Source organism: Barbus barbus (genome assembly GCF_936440315.1).
Source record: "Barbus barbus genome assembly, chromosome: 35".
In the NCBI taxonomy this organism is placed as follows: Eukaryota; Metazoa; Chordata; class Actinopteri; order Cypriniformes; family Cyprinidae; genus Barbus; species Barbus barbus.
The window spans coordinates 22,242,830-22,262,551 of record NC_136763.1 but is presented as its reverse complement, the minus strand read 5'-3'; the positions used below and the strand labels follow the sequence as shown (position 1 = coordinate 22,262,551).

Sequence of the window (19,722 nt, the reverse complement as noted above, 5' to 3'; positions counted from 1 at the left end):
ATACACTCAAAAGCTTGTGGTAAGCAGTGCTATAAAATACAAATAATTAAATAACAGTTATTATAGAAAATGTTAACTATTACGAAGGGGGTTACATATTATGATCAGTGCTGGGGGTAACGCATTACAAGTAACGCGAGTTACGTAAAATTACTTTTTCAAGTAACTAGTAAAGTAACGCCAGTTACCTTTTCCCCCATTTATTGACTGACAGGGCTCTGTGTGAACATGTTACTGTAGTTCTAGACTAAATGTGCATTAATTCATCTCACTCGCAAAAAACAGATTTAGTATTCATCAAAATGAATTAAAACAGTGAAATGCAAACTCAGAATATGAGGCAAACTGCAATAATTAAATATGTTATATATCTAATCACATTTTATTAACCAATGTCTTTGCTGTTGACATTTGATGATCCAGTTCAACCATAATAATAAGCAAAAATGACTTTAGATAAACTAACAATTGTGAACAAAGACCAGGAGTCAGATTGTGATTAAATAAATTTACTGAATAAATAATTTGCAGTTTCATCTGCAGAAGTCAGCTTTAACGCTCGCGATGGAGTTCGTAGGCCGACCTTCTTTACGATTCAAAAACACCAGGAATTATACCCTAACAGAGGTTGCTAGCATCAATGGATAAGTCATCAAAATTCTGACTGGTTCTAAAACCTAGATAAACTTAAGTGTGTGCTTAAATGTAAAGTATATTATTTCTATAATAAGTGCACTTTATTAAAAAGTAGGCTAAAGGTATATTGCGTTTCACAAGGGGAAAGGAAAAGGGAAGTGGTGTGTGGTGACCCATACTTGGAATTCGTGCTCTGCATTTAACCCATCCAAGTGCACACACACAGCAGTGAACACACACCCGGAGTAGTGGGCACCCCAATAATAAAATGTTTACTTTTTTTTAACAAAATACTAATTGAACTTAGCTGGACACACTTTCCTTATTTTTCCACAACAAATGGCCAAGCAAGCCTGCGCTAAACACTAATAAAACAAAGTAAATACACTTACAGTGGGGATCGAAAGTTTGGGAACCCCTTGCAGAATCTGTGAAAATGTGGATAATTTTACCAAAATAAGAGAGATCATACAAAATGCATGTTATTTTTTATTTAGTACTGTCCTGAGTAAGATATTTTCCATAAAAGATGTTTACATATAGTCCACAAGACAAAAAAATAGCTGAAATTATTAAAATAACCACATTCAAAAGTTTGGGAACCCTTGGTTCTTAATACTGTGTGTGGTTACCTGGATGATCTACGACTGTTTTTTTGTTTTGTGATGGTTGTTCATGAGTCCCTTGTTTGTTCTGAACAGTTAAACTGAGCTCTGTTCTTCAGAAAAATACTCCAGGTCCTGCAGAATCTACAGTTTTCCAGCATCTTTTGCATATTTTAACCCTTTCCAGCAGTAACTGTATGATTCTGAGATCCACCTTTTCACGCTGAGGATGATTGAGGGACTCAAACACAACAATTAAAAAAGGTTCAAGCATTCACTCATGCTCCTGAAGGAAACACGATGCATTAAGAGCCGGGGGGTTAAAACTTTTGAACAGGATGAAGATGTCCAAATTTTTCTTATTTTGTTGAAATACCATATTTTTCCATTTAGTACTGCCCTTCTGACGCGACAGAAGATACTTGCATGTTTCCTGGAAGACAAATGAAGTACAATTTACCTTGATCTTCAAATTCAAAAAGTTTTCACCCCCGGCTCTTAATGCATCGTGTTTCCTTCCGGAGCATCAGTGAATGTTTGAACCTTTTTTAATTGAGTGTGTTTGAACTTTCGCATGCCACTGTATATATATGTATGTATGTGTGTGTGTGGTTGTACATATACATATATATAGTTGTAGTTTTTTTGGTGTTTGGCTTAGTGTTATGTAAGAATCATTATTATACTCATACCTTTTGTTCTTTAATATTTTGAATTGTTTTTAGCTTTATTTTTTGTTTTTCATTTAAATGTTAAGTTTTGAAATTTTGTTGTATGCATTTGTCATTTTTATAAATTTCTTTATTTTTAATCTTTATTTAGGTAGTATTTATAAAGTTTTAGCTTTGGATCTGTTTTTAGTTGTTTTAATACTACAATTGATTGCTTCTGTCTTCATTTGTAAGTCGCTTTGCATAAAAGCATCTGCTATATGACTAAATAATAATAATAATATGCTGGACATCGGTTTGTCCTGGACTGTCTGCGCTTCTCCCTGTACAGACAGATGCTAACACACATACGCAGAGAAACACTTATCTTACTTCAAGGTTGCCTCAGCCCTAAACCTTATCGGGCATGATTACACACACAATGAGAGCAGCTTCTTAGAGAGTAGACAGGTAGATTAAAGCCACAATCAACTTATTCTCTAACATGCATAAATGCAACTTTGATTAATAATTATTCAAGAAATATTATAAGTAAGATTATTATGAAGGCCATTGTAGATCTGCCATCCACTCCTTCAGTAGACATACAAAAACAATTATGTCCTGTCACTGTTAGTTTATTGAAACAATAGACAGATGATGTCCATTCCAAAATGTTTTTAGCTAATACAACTGGGATGATATGAAAAATAGGCGTATTAACTTTTTATTGTATACCATTTTCTGAACCAACAATCCAAACTTAACCCTTTCACAGATTACAATGCACAAACATTAAGATCAACACTTTAAAAGGTCAACATTTTATGAAAATGTTTAAATTGGTCTAAGAACATTGAATAGCCAACGTACAAAATCAGCCAGTTGAAAGTGCAATCAAGAAACATCAACACTAACAAAGCCAACAGACAAAATGTAGCATTACAAAACCCTAAACAGAACGTTATCTGATCACAACATTAAAACACTAAGAACAGCTCATTTTGTCGGGTGAGGATGAGGAGGAATGCTTCAGAGGTTTTGGATGTTATACGTCTGTTGAATGTTTAGTGTGTCTCGTAGCATTAGGTCCCGTAGTCGCCACAGAGCGTCAGCCATGGTCTTGTGAGCTCCCTTACTCTTCAGCCAGTGAGAGGGCAGGCGGCTCTCCTGCTCTTTTGTGAGGCGTACATCTTTTCTGCGAGCTGAAGTGACACACAAGGACAATAATTGGCCATTTTAAGGTTTCTAGTGTTACCCCAGCATCAGTTCCAAACTCAAAGGACAGACTTGTTAGTAGATAATACACATTTTTCTAACATTATTAATACTTTTCTAAAATGTTTAAATTCCGAGTAAATACTGTGTAACAAACTACCACTCAAAAGACAGTAAAACATTTATAAATGTTACAAAAAATATTCTAATTTCAAATAAATGCTGTTCTTCAGAAAGAATCTTTGAAGAATAGTAAGTAAAATTTTCACAATGATAATATATAATAATTATTTCTTACAAAAGGACTCTCTAGCAGTAGCGTTCTCTATTCTATCAACTTGTTTTCTTTTTATTTATTATATGGCTTATATTTTTATTTATTATATGACATCTGGACAAATGGCTGCTGAAAATGTAGCTATGCATCACAGAAATAATTTACATTAAAAATATATATATTAATAATAATTTTTAGGGGTGTCCCGACTAAGGATTTTCATAGTCAAATCGGAATTTTCGAATCTTGCCGATATTCGACTGATCGTCGAATCATATGTTTGGGGGTGGGGTGCAAAATACATTACCAAGAGTCAAGTCAGACACAGTCATAATTACTGACGTTAACACACAGGGAAAATGTGTAACGGACGACTCGTTCAGATACAAACGGGGGAAATGTTTTATGTTTTGATTAAAAGATAACATGAAACATCAGCAAAACCCTAACACAATTTTTTTGTGCGTTTTATATATATATATATATATATATATATATATATATATATATATATATTATACATATTTATAATATAAAATATAACAATATAAATATATAAATGCATATACATGTAAATATTTTCAAAATATATAATGTTATATTTTAAAATACCTATTATATTATATATATAATATATAAACATAAAATTTTTCTTAAGCATATACATGCATGTGTCTATTTATATATGCATACGAAATAAACACAGTACACATACATATATTATGTAAACAAAAACTTTTATTTTGGATGCGATTAATCGTTTCACAGCACTAATATATATATATATATATATATATATATATATATATATATATATATATATATATATATATATATATATATACATACAGGTGCTGGTCATAAAATTAGAATATCATGAAAAAGTTGATTTATTTCAGTAATACCATTCAAAAAGTGAAAGTTGTATATTAGATTCATTCATTACACACAGACTGATATATTTCAAATGTTTATTTCCTTTAATTTTTATGATTATAACTGACAACTAATGAAAGTCCCAAATTCAGTATCTCAGAAAATTTGAATATCAATTAAGACCATTGCAAAAAAAATTTTTTTAGAAATGTTGGCCAACTGAACTATGAACATGAAAAGTATGAGCATGTACAGCACTCAATATTTAGTTGGGGCTCCTTTGGCCTGGATTACTGCAGCAATGCGGCATGGCATGGAGTCGGTCAGTCTGTGGCACTGCTCAGGTGTTATGAGAGTCCATGTTGCTCTGATAGTGGCCTTCAGCTCTTCTGAATTGTTGGGTCTGGCATATTGCATCTTCCTCTTCACAATACCCCATAGGTTTTCTATGGGGTTAAGGTCAGGCGAGTTTGCTGGCCAATCAAGAACAAGGATACCATGGTCCTTAAACCAGGTACTGGTAGCTTTGGCAGTGTGTGCAGGTGCCAAGTCCTGTTGGAAAATGAAATCTGCATCTCCATAAAGTTGGTCAGCAGCAGGAAGCATGAAGTGCTCTAAAACTTCCTGGTAGACGGCTGCGTTGACCTTGGACCTCAGATAACACAATGGACCAACACCAGCAGATGACATGGCACCCCAAACCATCAATGACTGTGGAAACTTTACACTGGACCTCAAGCAACGTGGATTATGTGCCTCTCCTCTCTTCCTCCAGACTCTGGGACCTTGATTTCCAAAGGAAATGCAAAATTTACTTTCATCAGAGAACATAACTTTGGACCACTCAGCAGCAGTCCAGTCAAGACGCTTCTGACACGGTCTCTTGTTCAAAAGTGGCTTGACACAAGGAATGCGACAGCTGAAACCCATGTCTTGCATACATCAGTGCGTGGTGGTTCTTGAAGCACTGACTCCAGCTGCAGTCCACTCTTTGTGAATCTCCCCCACATTTTTGAATGGGTTTTGTTTCACAATCCTCTCCAGGGTGCGGTTATATCTATTGCTTGTACACTTTTTTTCTACCACATCTTGTCCTTCCCTTCGCCTCTCTATTAATGTGCTTGGACACAGAGCTCTGTGAACAGCCAGCCTCTTTAGCAATGACCTTTTGTGTCTTGCCCTCCTTGTGCAAGGTGTCAATGGTCGTCTTTTGGACAACTGTCAAGTCAGCAGTCTTCCCCATGATTGTGTAGCCTACAGAACTAGACTGAGAGACCATTTAAAGGCTTTTGCAGGTGTTTTGAGTTCATTAGCTGATTAGAGTGTGGCACCAGGGGTCTTCAATATTGAACATTTTCACAATATTCTAATTTTCTGAGATACTGAATTTGGGACTTTCATAAGTTGTCAGTTATAATCATCAAACTTAAAGGAAATAAACATTTGAAATATATCAGTCTGTGTGTAACGAATGAATCTAATATACAAGTTTCACGTTTTGAATGGTATTACTGAAATAAATCAACTTTTTCATGATATTCTAAATTTTATGACCAGCACCTGTATATATATATATATACACACACATACATACACCTACAGGAACTCACCCATATTTTCAATTTACTTTATGCAAAATGTAATTATTATTATTATTATTGATTTTGGGGTGACATGTGACCTTAACATTTCTCAGCAGAATTTGTAAGAGTCACCTGGCTGCCCTGATCTCTAAGTATCTGTATTGGTCATGGAAAAAAAAAAACACGCAAGTCGACCACTAACATAACATAAATCTGCCATCTTACTCACCAGAGAGCATTTGGTTCCATTTGCTGACAGTAGTGGACTCAGCACTGAGTCCCTCTATGTATCTCAGGTAAGCCTCTGAATGGAGCAGTCGCTGGGGTTTGGGTGGAGGAGCCACAAATATGGGGGTGGAGGGCTGCTGCAGAGCGGGCTGCCCAACCTGGCCCTGTCCTGGGTAGGGCGGAGGGGCCTGCTGGCCTGAGTTAATCACACCCATCTAGAAACACACAAAGCTTTAGAGAACCTCAATATGACACAATATTAACACCAGAGTTTGAAGAAACACAGAAATTAAAAGCAGTTGGTCTTTTCTTTCCTTTTGTGCCCCAGCAGCTAAAGCCACCCGACCTATCTCCTAAAATTAAACATTTAACATTATAATGTAAGGGATAAATGAGAAAACTTTCAAAATGAGCATTACCTGAGTCCCATAAGTGCTTCCTGTAGAACCTGGGGCCATTCCATTCATACCTGTGAAAGATGAATCAGCATACACCGCGGATAAGAGACTGATACTCTGAGCTCTTTGCAGAAATCCTTAGCATCTTATAATAGCTTATGGTGAAATCCACAGACATGTGAAATCTGTATCCTAAATGCTGATATAAAGAAATGCTGCTCTTTTCCATATAACTAAATCATATAGTGACGAGGGGCTGTCAAGCTCCAAAAGTCTACTCTAAAAGGAGTCCATGTGACTTTGTGTAATATTGTGAGCTTTCTGAAGTTAAATGATAGCTGTTTGGAAAAGACTGCAATTGAAATTGTTATTCACTTACATGATTTGTCAGGTTTAACATTAATGGCACTATTCAGGCAAACACCAATTTGCTTAAACAATTATTTAAATGACCAAATTGTTTAATGAAAATTGGTTCCTCACAGTACTACAGCCATACAGTACTGTGAGGAACCAATTTTCATTAAACAATTTGGTAATTTAAATAATTGTTTAATGAAATTGGTGTTTGCCTGAATAGTCAAATAGCATTTCAAGTCTTTGCAAGACTTGAAATGCATCACACAAGTCAATTGCACAAAACTGTCTGCATACTGTCCGAGTAGGCACTACATTTGGTTAAAAAAAACAACTCACCATTAAAAAAGTATGCCTATATTCTATACTAGACGTAATATATCTACAATGTTGTCGTTGTCATGTGACCTATAGTGCATCAGTTGCGTGCGTCCTATTCCTATCATTCACGGTTCCCTTCCTGTGGCCTTATGGGGTAGTATTTTATGCATTGCATGTGCACTCCTGAAGTAGTTAGTCATCTGGGTCATTTTCGCCTACTGTTTTATGACACACTCTCTGTTTAAATCTAGATTAAAGACACATCTCTTTAGCCAAGCATTCACATAATGCATCTAATCTTGTACTGCAGTTATATCTGATCAAATGTACATTATTATTATTCTTTAGCTTGGGTTGAACTAATCATTTTTGCTTAGATGGAACAGCAGTTATGCTAATTATGTCTCTATTTGTTTCTCTGTTTAACATCCCGTGGTAACAAGGAATTACAGAAGCTTCAGTCTGGATCCAACCCTTAAATGATCTGAGATGACCGAACACCTGAGAAAAGATAATGCCAACCCCTCGGAGGACCTCAGAGGATGCCAACGCTCAGACAACATACAGAATTACCTAATTTTGCCATAAGTTAAATATATTAAGGTTCTGCAATATATAAATATATTGTGGAAACTTAATTTCCTGTAGAGCTGCTTTGCAACGATTTGTAAAAAGCGCTATACAAATACACTTGAACACTATGAATTCAGACACACTAGTCTTTACTGTTTTTTGCCTACTACAGACCTTAGTCCTCTTTAAAGCTTAGATGCCTAAAGTCACTATTGCTTTCGTGATATGGAAAAGAGCTTGAATATTCTTCAAAATATTGGCAACATTTAATATTTTGGTAACAAATAAAGGCTAATTTGTTAGCATACGTAAATATATTTGAATGTTAGATGATGTTCAACTGTTGATCTTAAATGTATTAGAAAATGCTGAAATTAACAATAACTAATATCAATAAATACTGTAGAAGTATTGTTCATTTTTAAGTTCATGTTAACTAATGCACTTAAAGGGATAGCTCACCCAAAAATGAAAATTCTGTCATCTTTTACTCACCCAACAATTGTCCCAAATCTGTATGAATCTCTTTGTTCTGCTGAACACAAAAGATGATATTTTGAAGAATACGAGTAACCAAACAGCTGATGGCCCAAAACTTTTTCCAAACTGTGGAAGTCAGTGCCAACTCTGTTTAGTTTCTTATATTCTTCAGAATAATCTTATTTTGTGTTCAACAGAAGAAAGAAACAACCTGAGGGTGACTAAATGACAGAATTTTCATTTGGGTGAACTATCCCTTTAACGAATGTCAACAAATAAAACATTATTGTAAAGTGTTACCAAAACATCTAATTTTGTGTTCTATGAAAGAAAGAAGAAGAACTTCATAAGGCTGAGTAAATGATGACAGAATTGTCATTCTTGCATGAACTATTCTTCTACAGAACCTTGGGAGTCTCTTCAGTTGGTTTAGTCATGGCCAGGGCAGACACTTTGCTCAGTTGAGCCCCTGAGCCTATGGTACAGGTAGCCCCTCTTGTTAGGATTGGAGAGGCAGACAGGAAGCAACAGCAAGTGGGGACGTGTGGCTGTGAAGTGGTCCTTACCCGGATATGGCATGCTAGGCATACACCACGGGGAGTAGAGGGGTAAGGTAGGCAGCCTCATGGGATGTGGAGGCATGCCGGCCAAGTTAATCATGCCATTGACAGACCCCTGAAAGGGCTGCATGGGTGGCCTGTAACTACCCATCATGCCTTTGGAGGAAGAGGAAGGTGGCGACAACATATGCATGCATCAGTATATCATGCAGTTATGAGAATTAATTCATGCACTAACATGTAAAAAGAAAACTACAATTAGAGAACAGCTGATTTATCATTCACAATGAAATGTCAAACCCAGCACACACACACCTTATCCACTAAGAGGGAGCTGTGATTACTCTGGCCCCTACCAACGCATTTCCACTGAAGAAAAGTGAAAAAGTGGTCTGAAAAATCATGCTGCTGGAAGCAGGAACCTCACCATTTTATGTCCACTTTGTTCTACTCCAGTTTTGTCCAGTGTTATTTTAGTATTACACTTTTATCCAAAGTGACTTATAGTGCATTCAGGCTATACGTTGTTGTTTTTTATCAGTATGTGTGTTCCCTGGGAATTGAACCTTTTGCGCTGCTGACGCAATGCTCTACCACTGAGCCACAGGAACACTATTAAAATGATTTATATTTAGCTTTATTTCAGTTTTAGTAATTTTAGTTCTTCAATTTAAACTTATGTTTAGTTAGCTGTCAAAACATAATTTTCATATATCTTTTATTTATTTATTTCAGCTTTATTTCAATTAACAAAACGATTTTATAATAGTTTAATAGTCCCAAAACTGTACCATCAAACTGAAATTATTTTAGAGATGAACCATTATTTAAATTTTAGCAGATTCTGATCCAGTTTTTTTTCTTCTTTTTTTTATCCATGTTGTATGTGATAAATGGCTGATATTAAAATTCTATACCTCTTTATATGTATTACTAAAGATAAAATAAAATCAATAGTTTTAAATGCTACAAGCGAATTTAGGCATTACAACATTATTATATGTGACCCTGGACCACAAAACCAATCATAAGGGTCCATTTTCCACAATTGAGATTTATACAAATCTGAATAAATAATCTTTCCATTGATGTATGGTTTGTTATGATAGGACAATATTTGGCTGAGATACAACTATTTGAAAATCTGGAATCTGAGGGTGCAAAACAAATCTAAATATTGAGAAAATCACCTTTAAAGTTGTCCAAATTAAGTTCTTAACAATGCATATTACTAATCAAAAATTACGTTTTGATATATTTACAGTAGGGAATTTACAAAATATCTTCTTGGACCATAATCTTTACTTAATATCCTAATGATTTTTGGCATAAAAGAAAAATCAATAATTTTGACTCATACAGTGTATTTTTGGCTATTGCTACAAATATACCCCAGAGACTTAAGACTGCTTTTGTGCTCCAGGGTCACATATACAGTATGAAAAACTGGACACAGATTTGCGAAAGATTACATTTAATTGTTATTAAATTAGTAGCAATTAATAATAAATTATTAACAAGTAATGAGTAAGTGTTAGATAATAGGAAAGGTAATATAAATGTAAAAACAGGAAAAATTTGCATGCATAATTAAATAACCAATATCGACTTATATTGATAAAAAAAAAAAAAACTCCAATATGGGCCAATAAATGATAAACTGCATTTTTTTTTAAACAAATATAATGTTTTACAATATATTTCTCATATTTGTTACACACTATTCTATTCAGCTTATGATAGCATAAAGATGCATATATATATATATATATATATATATCAGTGCTGTCAATCGATTAAAAAAATTAAGTAATCGCACATTTTTCTTAAATTAAATCACAATTAATCCCACCTAACATTAAAATTTTTAAATATACTTTTATATTGCAATAATTTTACATTCAATCTTTAAATTAATGTACAAACTACATAAAGACAGTTTATTTTTAATATTTGTTTAATGGCATCTTCATTTTTATGACTGAAGGCGAGTACTGATAGCAATTAATGCTGATTTCCCTATAAAAGTGTTTCCCCCTAATATTTAACCATTGACTATAGCCATTCAGCTTTACATTATAATTAAAAGCTATCAATTTGAGCATTTATTAGACTTTAAAAATAACTTCTAATTTAAGTGAACTTGAAACAATCTTCACATAAACCCATTATAATAAATGCCACATTTATCTGCCTGTGCCCCTCAACAGAAATATACAGAAACTGAATAAAGTTTTCAAACACAATTCTAAACTAAATAGAGATGAATCCTTAAAACTATAAAAGTTATCTATTTCCTTTTTTCTTTTATTCTTGATGAACAGACATAACGGCTGCTGGTTATTAGGAGCTGCTATTTCTTTAAGAGCTGTCGCTGCTGAACGTGACGCGGATCTGACATGCATCGTATTTTCTCTCAACTCTACCATTTCTGACCCATTTCAGTCTCTATTAATGAGCTGACGAGTTGAATCGGGTGTGTTAGATGAGGGAGACAGTGCTAGAATGCTCCAGGACAGTTTTGAAAACCATTTCAGAGACATGTTCTTAATGTAACTCATTTATAATACATAACATGCACGCACAGTTTTATGACAGCTTTAAAGGTCCCATGACATGCTGTTTTTTGGATGCTTTTATATAGGCCTATGTGGTCCCTAGTACTGTATCTGAAGTCTCGTTCCCGAAATTCAGCCTTGGTGCCAGTCCCAAAATGAGCTTTCCTTAGGACGAGCCATTTCTGTGTCTGTAGCTTTAAATGCTAATGATGAGGAGAGAGGCGGGGCAAGGTGGAGGGTAGGTGTGTGTCCTGCAGCTTACGGCCACGGTACCATGCGCTAATGTTGACAGTGGATGTTTAGCAATGGCTCGTAGACACGCAGTCCTTCAAGCTTTTCAGTTTGACCCAGAATCTGATCCGGATGGAGAAGCACCAGATGAAGAAGTTGCAACTCAGCGGCTACAGCAGGACGTCTCTGAATGGTTAGTTTAAAATATTGTGTCTGGATACGGTCAGTGTTTCCCACACATAGACTTTACCTGGGTGGACCGCAACAATATCCACCGCCCCCAGTAACCTTTCCCCGTATGACGACATAAGGGGAAGGTTCCAGATTGGGCCATCTGAGCTTTCATTTTCTCAAAGGCGAAGCAGGATACCCAGGCCAGGGCTCGGTTTACACCTATCGCCATTTCTAGTCACTGGGGGACCATAGTCAGGCTAGGGAAACTCATATTAATGTTAAAAAACCTCATAAAGTGAAATTTTCATGCCATGGGACCTTTAATTGCCTTTTTGGTAACTTCATGACTTAACTGATCACGACATTGCATGCTTTGATGTGATCGTAAAGACGTTCTGCGACTGAATAAATGCACTTCTTGTCAAGAAACAAAAGAGACAGAATTAGCAGTTATGAGTGGGGTGGTCAACCCTAGGCCCCGCCCCTGCGTGTTAACGCGTTCAACTGAAAAAAATTAATCGCCTGAGTTAACGCGCTAATTTTGACAGACCTAATATACAGTATATATATAATATAATATATATTACTTCTATCACTTTTCTGCTTTCAAGTCAGTGGAAACACGTAGGAATTCTGAGGAAACTTCATAGAATCCATGGCTGAGCATCATTCCAATGCAAAAGGGGTTGTAAAGTTTCATGATTGTTACAGTTCATGCAATATTTCTTTGATGGATGACATGATGAAGGCCATGCATTCAAAATCATATTCAGATCACATTCAGAAAATTTGGGATTATAGACAACAAAACATGGCAGCTTTGCAGAAGTAATGGATTGACTGAAGTTGGAAAGTGCACTGGAGATGAGTGTGTTAGCAGTTAGGCTTCTTATTGCAGCTCTGTGTGGCACCAGAAAGGTGTGTCCACCACATCTGAGAGGGGTTACCTGCCATAGGCGTCATGCTGTGGCTAAGCATCCCCATGGGGGTCGGGGGAGGTACTACCCCCATGAGCGCCTCTACTGGGGTACCTGCTCTTGGGGAGTTCTGATGCGCTGCTCTTTCTCGCTCCTGCTGCTCTGCTACCTTTGCTGCGCGCTCTAAATCAATGACAGAAGATAAAAACAATTTGATGTTTCATGGAAAACCTGGGGACACTGTATCCCATGCATCAGTGTCTGCACATGATTTCCAGACAAATTCATTTCGTGATAAATAGCAAAATTCAACACTTCACCTTCATACTCAGCTTTCTTAGTGGCCTCAAGGTTCCTCCACTCTGTGCCCACCAGTCGACTGAGTTCTCCAAAGGAGAAGTCAGGGTGCTGGGCCTTGATGACGGCTCTCATTTCACTGCTGAAGAGGATGTAGCCACTCATGTTGATCTTCCTCTTCGCCCCCTCCTTCTTTGACAGACCCTTAATTGACTTTGGTGTGGACTGTGGACAAAATGAGATACTGATCATTTAGTCTCAGCCTTAGACAATATGCATAAAGGCTGCTAATGGTACTTTAGATTCATCCGCCCATCCATCCATTCTCCAAGCTTTTTCGAAATCCCAAGTTTTAAGATGATTAACAGGATTAGGGTAGGCAGGTTTACATAGCAAGTTTCCACAGAAGAACAAGTCACTGGATTTGAGCTACTACTTTGTTGCAAGCTGGGCTGTTATTGAGCAATTTTTTGTTATTGAGCAACGCATTTTGTGTTCTGCAGAAGTAAGTCATTCAAGTTTAGAATGACATAAAGGTATGGTCAAATTAGTGATTAGTCAAATTTTGTGGCAAGAAAAGTCCCTTATCAAAAGTGTATCTCCGCCTGTGAAAATTCAATTGGCCAACAGTAAATGTGACCCCACTTTATGAGTGAGTAAATGACAGAATTTCATTTTTATCACTTTACTATCATAACTATCACTATAATATTTTGAGAATAATTAGAAAAATGGCCTCGTGAAAAATTAGTGAGCTTTTCAAGAATGAAGTTGCAACATTTCAAGATTAATGTTAAAATATTTTGTGAACACTTAATGTGAAAAACACTTTAGGGGCCATTAATAATGTAATCTTATAATGTTACAACTCTAAGCAGAGATAATTCCCCAAATATTACTTTACTCTTACTAAATCTTTGATTTTCTCATGTTTTACTGTGGCACTACAATGGCATTAAACGTAAACTGTGGCTGGTCAGTTTACGTGTCCCAAATTGGCAGTTTTTGAAAAGAATAAGCTGCAAAATGGATATGACTTTATGCAGATAATGAATAGTCTTGTTCTTGGAGAATACTAATGATCAGATAACACAGCTAGTTACAAAACACCATCCGACCCTTCTGAGTCTAAAGCAACAAAAACAAACAGTGATTTTCTTTCAGTAACAGCATAATGCAGACCTGCGGGGGTGCATAATGCAGCATGTCCATGTCGCTGGTCAGCTGAGTCTGAAGCTGCCGCATGCAGTGAGCATCAGAGCCGTCTCCATCATCATCACCCAAATCCTCCAGCTCTTCATCCGTCATATCTGCAAACTTGGCCTCCAACTCCTCGATCTTCTTATCCAGCAGTGGAGATGGCTCCTTCTGAGGCACTATGAGCTTTCTGACAGAGAAAACAAAAAGCAAGAGTCCAGTGTCCAAGTTTGGGACGGGAACGAGTCATTTCTGTTGAGATCATAAGCTCTCATCGCTATACTCTAAAGTCGGTTTCTTATGTACATAGTGTTTTTTAAAAATTTGGATTACTTCAGTAGTTAACAAGAATGAAGCAACTGACCGAAAGTAATAGATTTCATCCTCGACTACTTTGGCAGACACAGAGAAACGCTTCAGCCCTTTAAACTTCTTCATTTGCTTCTCGCTCTCGATGTAGCGGCTCTCACACAGCAACACATTCTCCTCCGGCATTTCGGTTGGCCGGCATGACAGGAAATCTTTGAAAGAAGACACTGTACACTTCTCTGAGGAAAAAAAAATAAATACAGTCCAGATGTAGGAGAAGACATGGTGATAAGATATAATGAGGAAAACTAACAAATCACTATCACTATTTATTTCACTTATTGTCCTTTCGATGTAAATAACTCAGTGGCATTCTGTCTGTTCTTCAGTCAATGTCCTTGCAACCACTCAATAATACAGTTGTAATGATGGAACTTCGAGGCCATCTAAAAATACTGTTACCTCCAATACAGGTCATAGGGCAGGTTTCTTCCAGGTTACTGAGGAACACTTCCTTCTTGTAGAACATCTTAGTAGGTTCATGCTCAGTCTCCTCGGGATGGATGAAGATGGGGCCAAAAAAGTAGGCAGCTTCATCTCGCACCCACATCTTCTCTATCCTATTACAACACAAACCCATTCATATATAAGGAGATACTGTTATGTTGTATCACATCAAGTTTGGTAACATCAGTGACATTTACATTTACATTTATGCATTTAGCAGACGCTTTTATCCAAAGCGACTTACATTGCATTCAAGTTACAGTTTTTACATTTTATCAGCTCTTGCTTTTCCCTGGGAATCGAACCCATGACCTTGGCGTTGCTAGTGCCATGCTCTACTATTTGAGCTACAGGAAAGCATTCAAACATCAAACATTGTTGGTTCTTGCATATTTTGTAACCAAATGTGATGTTCAAGACTTCAGCAGACTTAAAAGATATTACACACAAGTCATATTGAAAGGATGGTTCTGTGTCACCAGTAGCAATGTTTCCATCCAAAATTATGCACAAAATTGGACTGTCACAAAACTTTTGAGAATAAAGCACCCTTTCCATCCAGCGAGACAAAGAGAACAAAATAGTTACTTCCCTAGTAAAAAGTAATATATTTAAAGTACATTTATTTCATGCTAAATATAGTTTAAATTATTAATATATTTCCTGATGTATTGCTCGAGACTTACTGACATAAGTTATAATTAAACTTTATTTGGAGTACAACTTGTGCACAATGCACATTTCTTAATATTAAGCCTAAAATATGTTTTAATGTCACTATTGATGAGGATTGTATAATCTTTTAATAATATCAAAATATTTAAAGTGTACCTGAAGTATACTGGCCATAGTTCCACTTTAGCACAATCAAATATACTTCAGTATACAACCCGAATCCTGAAATGTTGGGATGTTTTTTAAATTTGAATAAAATGAAAACCAAAAGACTTTCAAATGACATGAGCCAATATTTTATTCACAATAGAACATAGAGGACATAACAAATGTTTAAGCTGAGAAATTTTACACTTTTATCCACTAAATGAGCTCATTTCAAATTTGATGCCTGCTACAGGTCTCAAAATAGTTGGGACAGGGGCATGTTTACCAAGGTGTAGCATCTCCTCTTCTTTTCAAAACAGTTTGAAGACATCTGGGCATCGAGGTTATGAGTTTCTGGAGTTTTGGTGTTGGAATTGGGTCCCATTCTTGCCTGATATAGGTTTCCAGCTGCTGAAGAGTTTGTGGTCGTCTTTGACGTATTTTTCATTTAATGATGCACCAAATGTTCTCTATAGGTGAAAGATCTGGACTGCAGGCAGGCCAATTCAGCGCCCGCACTCTTCTACTACGAAGCCATGCTGTTTTACTTATAAACCCCCATACCATCAGAGATGCTGGCTTTTGAACTGAACGCTGATGACAAGCTGGAAGGTTTCCCTCCTCTTTAGCTCGGAGGACATGGCGTCCTTGATTTCCAACAGGAATGTCAAATTTGGACTCGTCTGACCATAGAACACATTTCCACTTTGAAACAGTCCATTTTAAATTAGCTTTGGCCGACAGGACACAATGGCGCTTCTGGACCATGTTCACTTCCTTTTTGCATGATAGAGCTTTAGTTGGCATCAGCAGATGGCATGGCTGATTGTGTTTACCAACAGTGGTTTCTGGAAGTATTCCTGGGCCCATTTAGTAATGTCATTGACAGAATCATGCTGATGAGTGATGCGGTGTCGTCTGAGGGCCCGAAGACCACGGGCATCCAACAAAGGTCTTTGGCCTTGTCCCTTACGCACAGATATTTCTCCAGTTTCTCTGAATCTTTTGATGATGTTATGCACTGTGGATGATGAGATTTGCAAAGCCTTTGCAATTTGACATTGAGGAACATTGTTTTTAAAATATTCCACAATCTTTGTACGCACTCTTTCACAGACTGGACAGCCTCTGCCTCTCTTAGACATCCCTTTTATGTTACAGACCTGATGATAATTAACTTAGTTGCTAGATGTTCTCCCAGCTGAATCTTTTCAAAATATCTGGCTTTTTCAGCCCTTTGTTGCCCACGTGCCAACTTTTTTGAGACCTGTAGCAGGCATCAAATTTTAAATGAGCTCATTTATTGGATAAAATATCTCAGTTTAAACATTTGTTATGTTCTCTATGTTCTATTGTGAATAAAATATTGGCTCATGTGATTTGAAAGTCTTTTAGTTTTCATTTTATTCAAATTTAAAAAATGTCCCAACATTTCCGGAATTCGGGTTGTATCTTTAGTTGGGTTACTTCACTACTTCTGCACAATTAAAGTGCATTAAGCACAACATTTGTTCTTCCAACTTATCAGACTTTAAGCTTTCCTGTAGCTCAAATAGTAGAGCATGGCGCTAGCACGCCAAGGTCATGGGTTCGATTCCCAGGGAAAGCAAGAGCTGATAAAATTTAAAAAACTGTAACTTGAATGTAATGTAAGTCGCTTTGGATAAAAGCGTCTGCTAAATGCATAAATGTAAAATGTAAATGTATACCAGTTTAATGTACCAATTTCAGGGTATTTTTATTAAGTACATAAATATGTAAATGTATTTCTAGTACACTTAGCATGATTTTTTTTTATTTCAAATACATTTTAGTATATTTATTTTTCACTAGGGTTCCTGATCAACTGGCACCAATATCACTAATAAAAAGGTCTTTTGCGGAAGTAGGAGAAGCCACTGTTAATCTTTTTCATAATAAATTATGTGTGCCTCAGATGAAATGCAATAAACGTAGTCATGTTATCTCAGGATTCCTGTTTGGGAACACAGTCGTGTTGTGGTTGTGGAGGTGGATGTAAACCCAGTTAATTACTTACCGTTAATACCGTTTCATTAAGCTTCGAAACACAAATGAAAATATTTTTAATGAAACCTGAGAGATTGAAAGTCCATTCCAACAAGACTTTGATGCTTCAAAAAGTTCATGAAGAGATTGTAAAAGTAATACATATCAACTGAGCTGTTTAATGCAACTTTAATCCACGTTTTAGTGGAATGGACTTTGAGTGGAGATTTCTAATCTCATACGTTCATGCTTCGAAGATGAACGAAAGTGGTTTGGGTTTGGAATGACATGAGGGTGTGTAGATGACAGATTTGTAATTTTTGGGCAAATAGACTCTTTAACTACCTTTATAGTGCCCTTCTGTACTTTTCAATTATCTAAAATATGAACAACACAGCGATCATTGGTACCCTACCTGCCCACACGGTTACGTACGAGCCCATGAGAGCGGATGTAGACACAGTCTCCCACTTTTAGCCACATGTCGTTGTAGCAGAGCTGCTCATAGTACTGGCAGCCTGGCTCTCCATTACTGACCTCTATGGTAACATCCTCTCTCTCCTGAAGACACAGATTGATGGTCAGGCAGCATATGTGTATATATTTTATATATTCAATATGTGCCAGAATATGTCTTACCTTATCAATAATCAATGGCACAGCTTTACCATCCTCTGCCACCTCAGGAGGCTTCTCCTGTTTGGGTGCAAACATGGAGGCCACACGAACCACAGGCAACGTCACTTCACGAGGGACGAACTTCACTGAGCTCAGGGGCATCGTCCACATCTTGATCTTTTTGAAGGACTTGGTTTTCGCAGAATAACGAGACTCGCAAACAAAAACATCTTCAGGTCTAAAGCTGTCAGGCTGAATCTTGAAATACTCCTGCAATAAAGATTTTTTATCAGAACATTTAGATATAATGTTTTTACAATTGTATAATAAAGCAAAAATATGTTTTGTTTAAGGAGAATGTTTTGGAATCATTGCTGAATGATATTACCTTCACAAACATGACGACACATTTGCCCAGTATTTTACTGACAGGAATTTTGTTGTAATAGTCACTTTTGAAAACTTCTTTCTCAAGAAATTTGCGTGTAGCGAGATGAAATGTTTCATTGGGTCTATAGAACCAGCAACCATAAAGCCAGTTCTCTCCTTCATGAAAAAATACATACACATAGTTTAACAGCTACACTAATGTTCAAACATTTGGGATCAGTAAGATTTTTTAAATATTTTTGTATGTCTTTTTTAATTAAAAATACAGTAAAATTGTGAAAAACTGTTTTTTTCATGTTCAGCATCATTACTCCAGTCTTCAGTGTCAAACGATCCTTCAGAAATCATTCTAATATGCTCTAATATTCTTTAATGAATATAAAGTTCAAACGAGCAGCGTTTAAAAAAAATTCTATAACAATGTAAAAGTCTTTATAATCACTTTAGATTTTTTTTTTACTTACTGGCCCCAAAATTTTGAATGGTACTGTATATTCTCAATCAACAGTGTTAAGAGCAACATATATGCCATATATAAGGTTTTATGAAGCAATACCTGCATCATCCTGCCACAGGCGCTCTATGCAGACGATGTGTGGCTGCAGGTTTGGTTCTGTGGGCTCTACATAAACATAGTCTCCCACGTGGTACATGTTGTCCTTGAAGCTGCAGTCCTGGCTGTAGTTACGTTGTAGAGCTCCCTGCCATCCACCACCTGCTGTGTCCTCACTCTTCTCAGCCTCTGGAAATCAGTGTGAAAGGATTAATAAACAACCGTCTGAACTACAAAACATAACAATTATCGGCAACTTCCACACTCCAAGTTTAGTTTAGAGACTGACAACTGTTTTAAACACAGAGGAGAATTCCCTGTGTCTATAAAATAAAGAACACATTCCCAAAACTGTGACATAGTTGATATAGGCTGTATAT

At 36.4% G+C, this 19,722-nt stretch overlaps 1 protein-coding gene across 5 annotated transcripts in view; it reads right to left on the bottom strand.

The window, feature by feature from the left end:
* Positions 1 to 2,509: 2,509 nt before the first annotated feature.
* LOC306855431 (protein polybromo-1-like) overlaps positions 2,510 to 19,722 on the bottom strand; it is a 32,706-nt gene continuing 15,493 nt past the window's right edge. For 2 of the 5 annotated variants that reach the window (XM_079394152.1, XM_079394151.1), the window contains exons 18-30: positions 19,346 to 19,531; positions 18,788 to 18,945; positions 18,421 to 18,669; positions 18,197 to 18,342; positions 14,908 to 15,065; positions 14,501 to 14,684; positions 14,122 to 14,326; positions 12,963 to 13,164; positions 12,673 to 12,825; positions 8,769 to 8,918; positions 6,493 to 6,542; positions 6,075 to 6,288; positions 2,515 to 3,096 (exon numbers count right to left, since the gene is read on the bottom strand). In XM_079394152.1, the coding sequence (XP_079250278.1) occupies positions 2,924 to 3,096; positions 6,075 to 6,288; positions 6,493 to 6,542; positions 8,769 to 8,918; positions 12,673 to 12,825; positions 12,963 to 13,164; positions 14,122 to 14,326; positions 14,501 to 14,684; positions 14,908 to 15,065; positions 18,197 to 18,342; positions 18,421 to 18,669; positions 18,788 to 18,945; positions 19,346 to 19,531 (2,228 nt within the window). In that variant the 3' untranslated portion in view covers positions 2,515 to 2,923. Of the gene's footprint in view, positions 3,097 to 6,074; positions 6,289 to 6,492; positions 6,543 to 8,768; positions 8,919 to 12,672; positions 12,826 to 12,962; positions 13,165 to 14,121; positions 14,327 to 14,500; positions 14,685 to 14,907; positions 15,066 to 18,196; positions 18,343 to 18,420; positions 18,670 to 18,787; positions 18,946 to 19,345; positions 19,532 to 19,722 lie in introns of all 5 variants that reach the window. The other 3 variants (XM_079394154.1, XM_079394153.1, XM_079394155.1) reach the window with 2 other exon arrangements.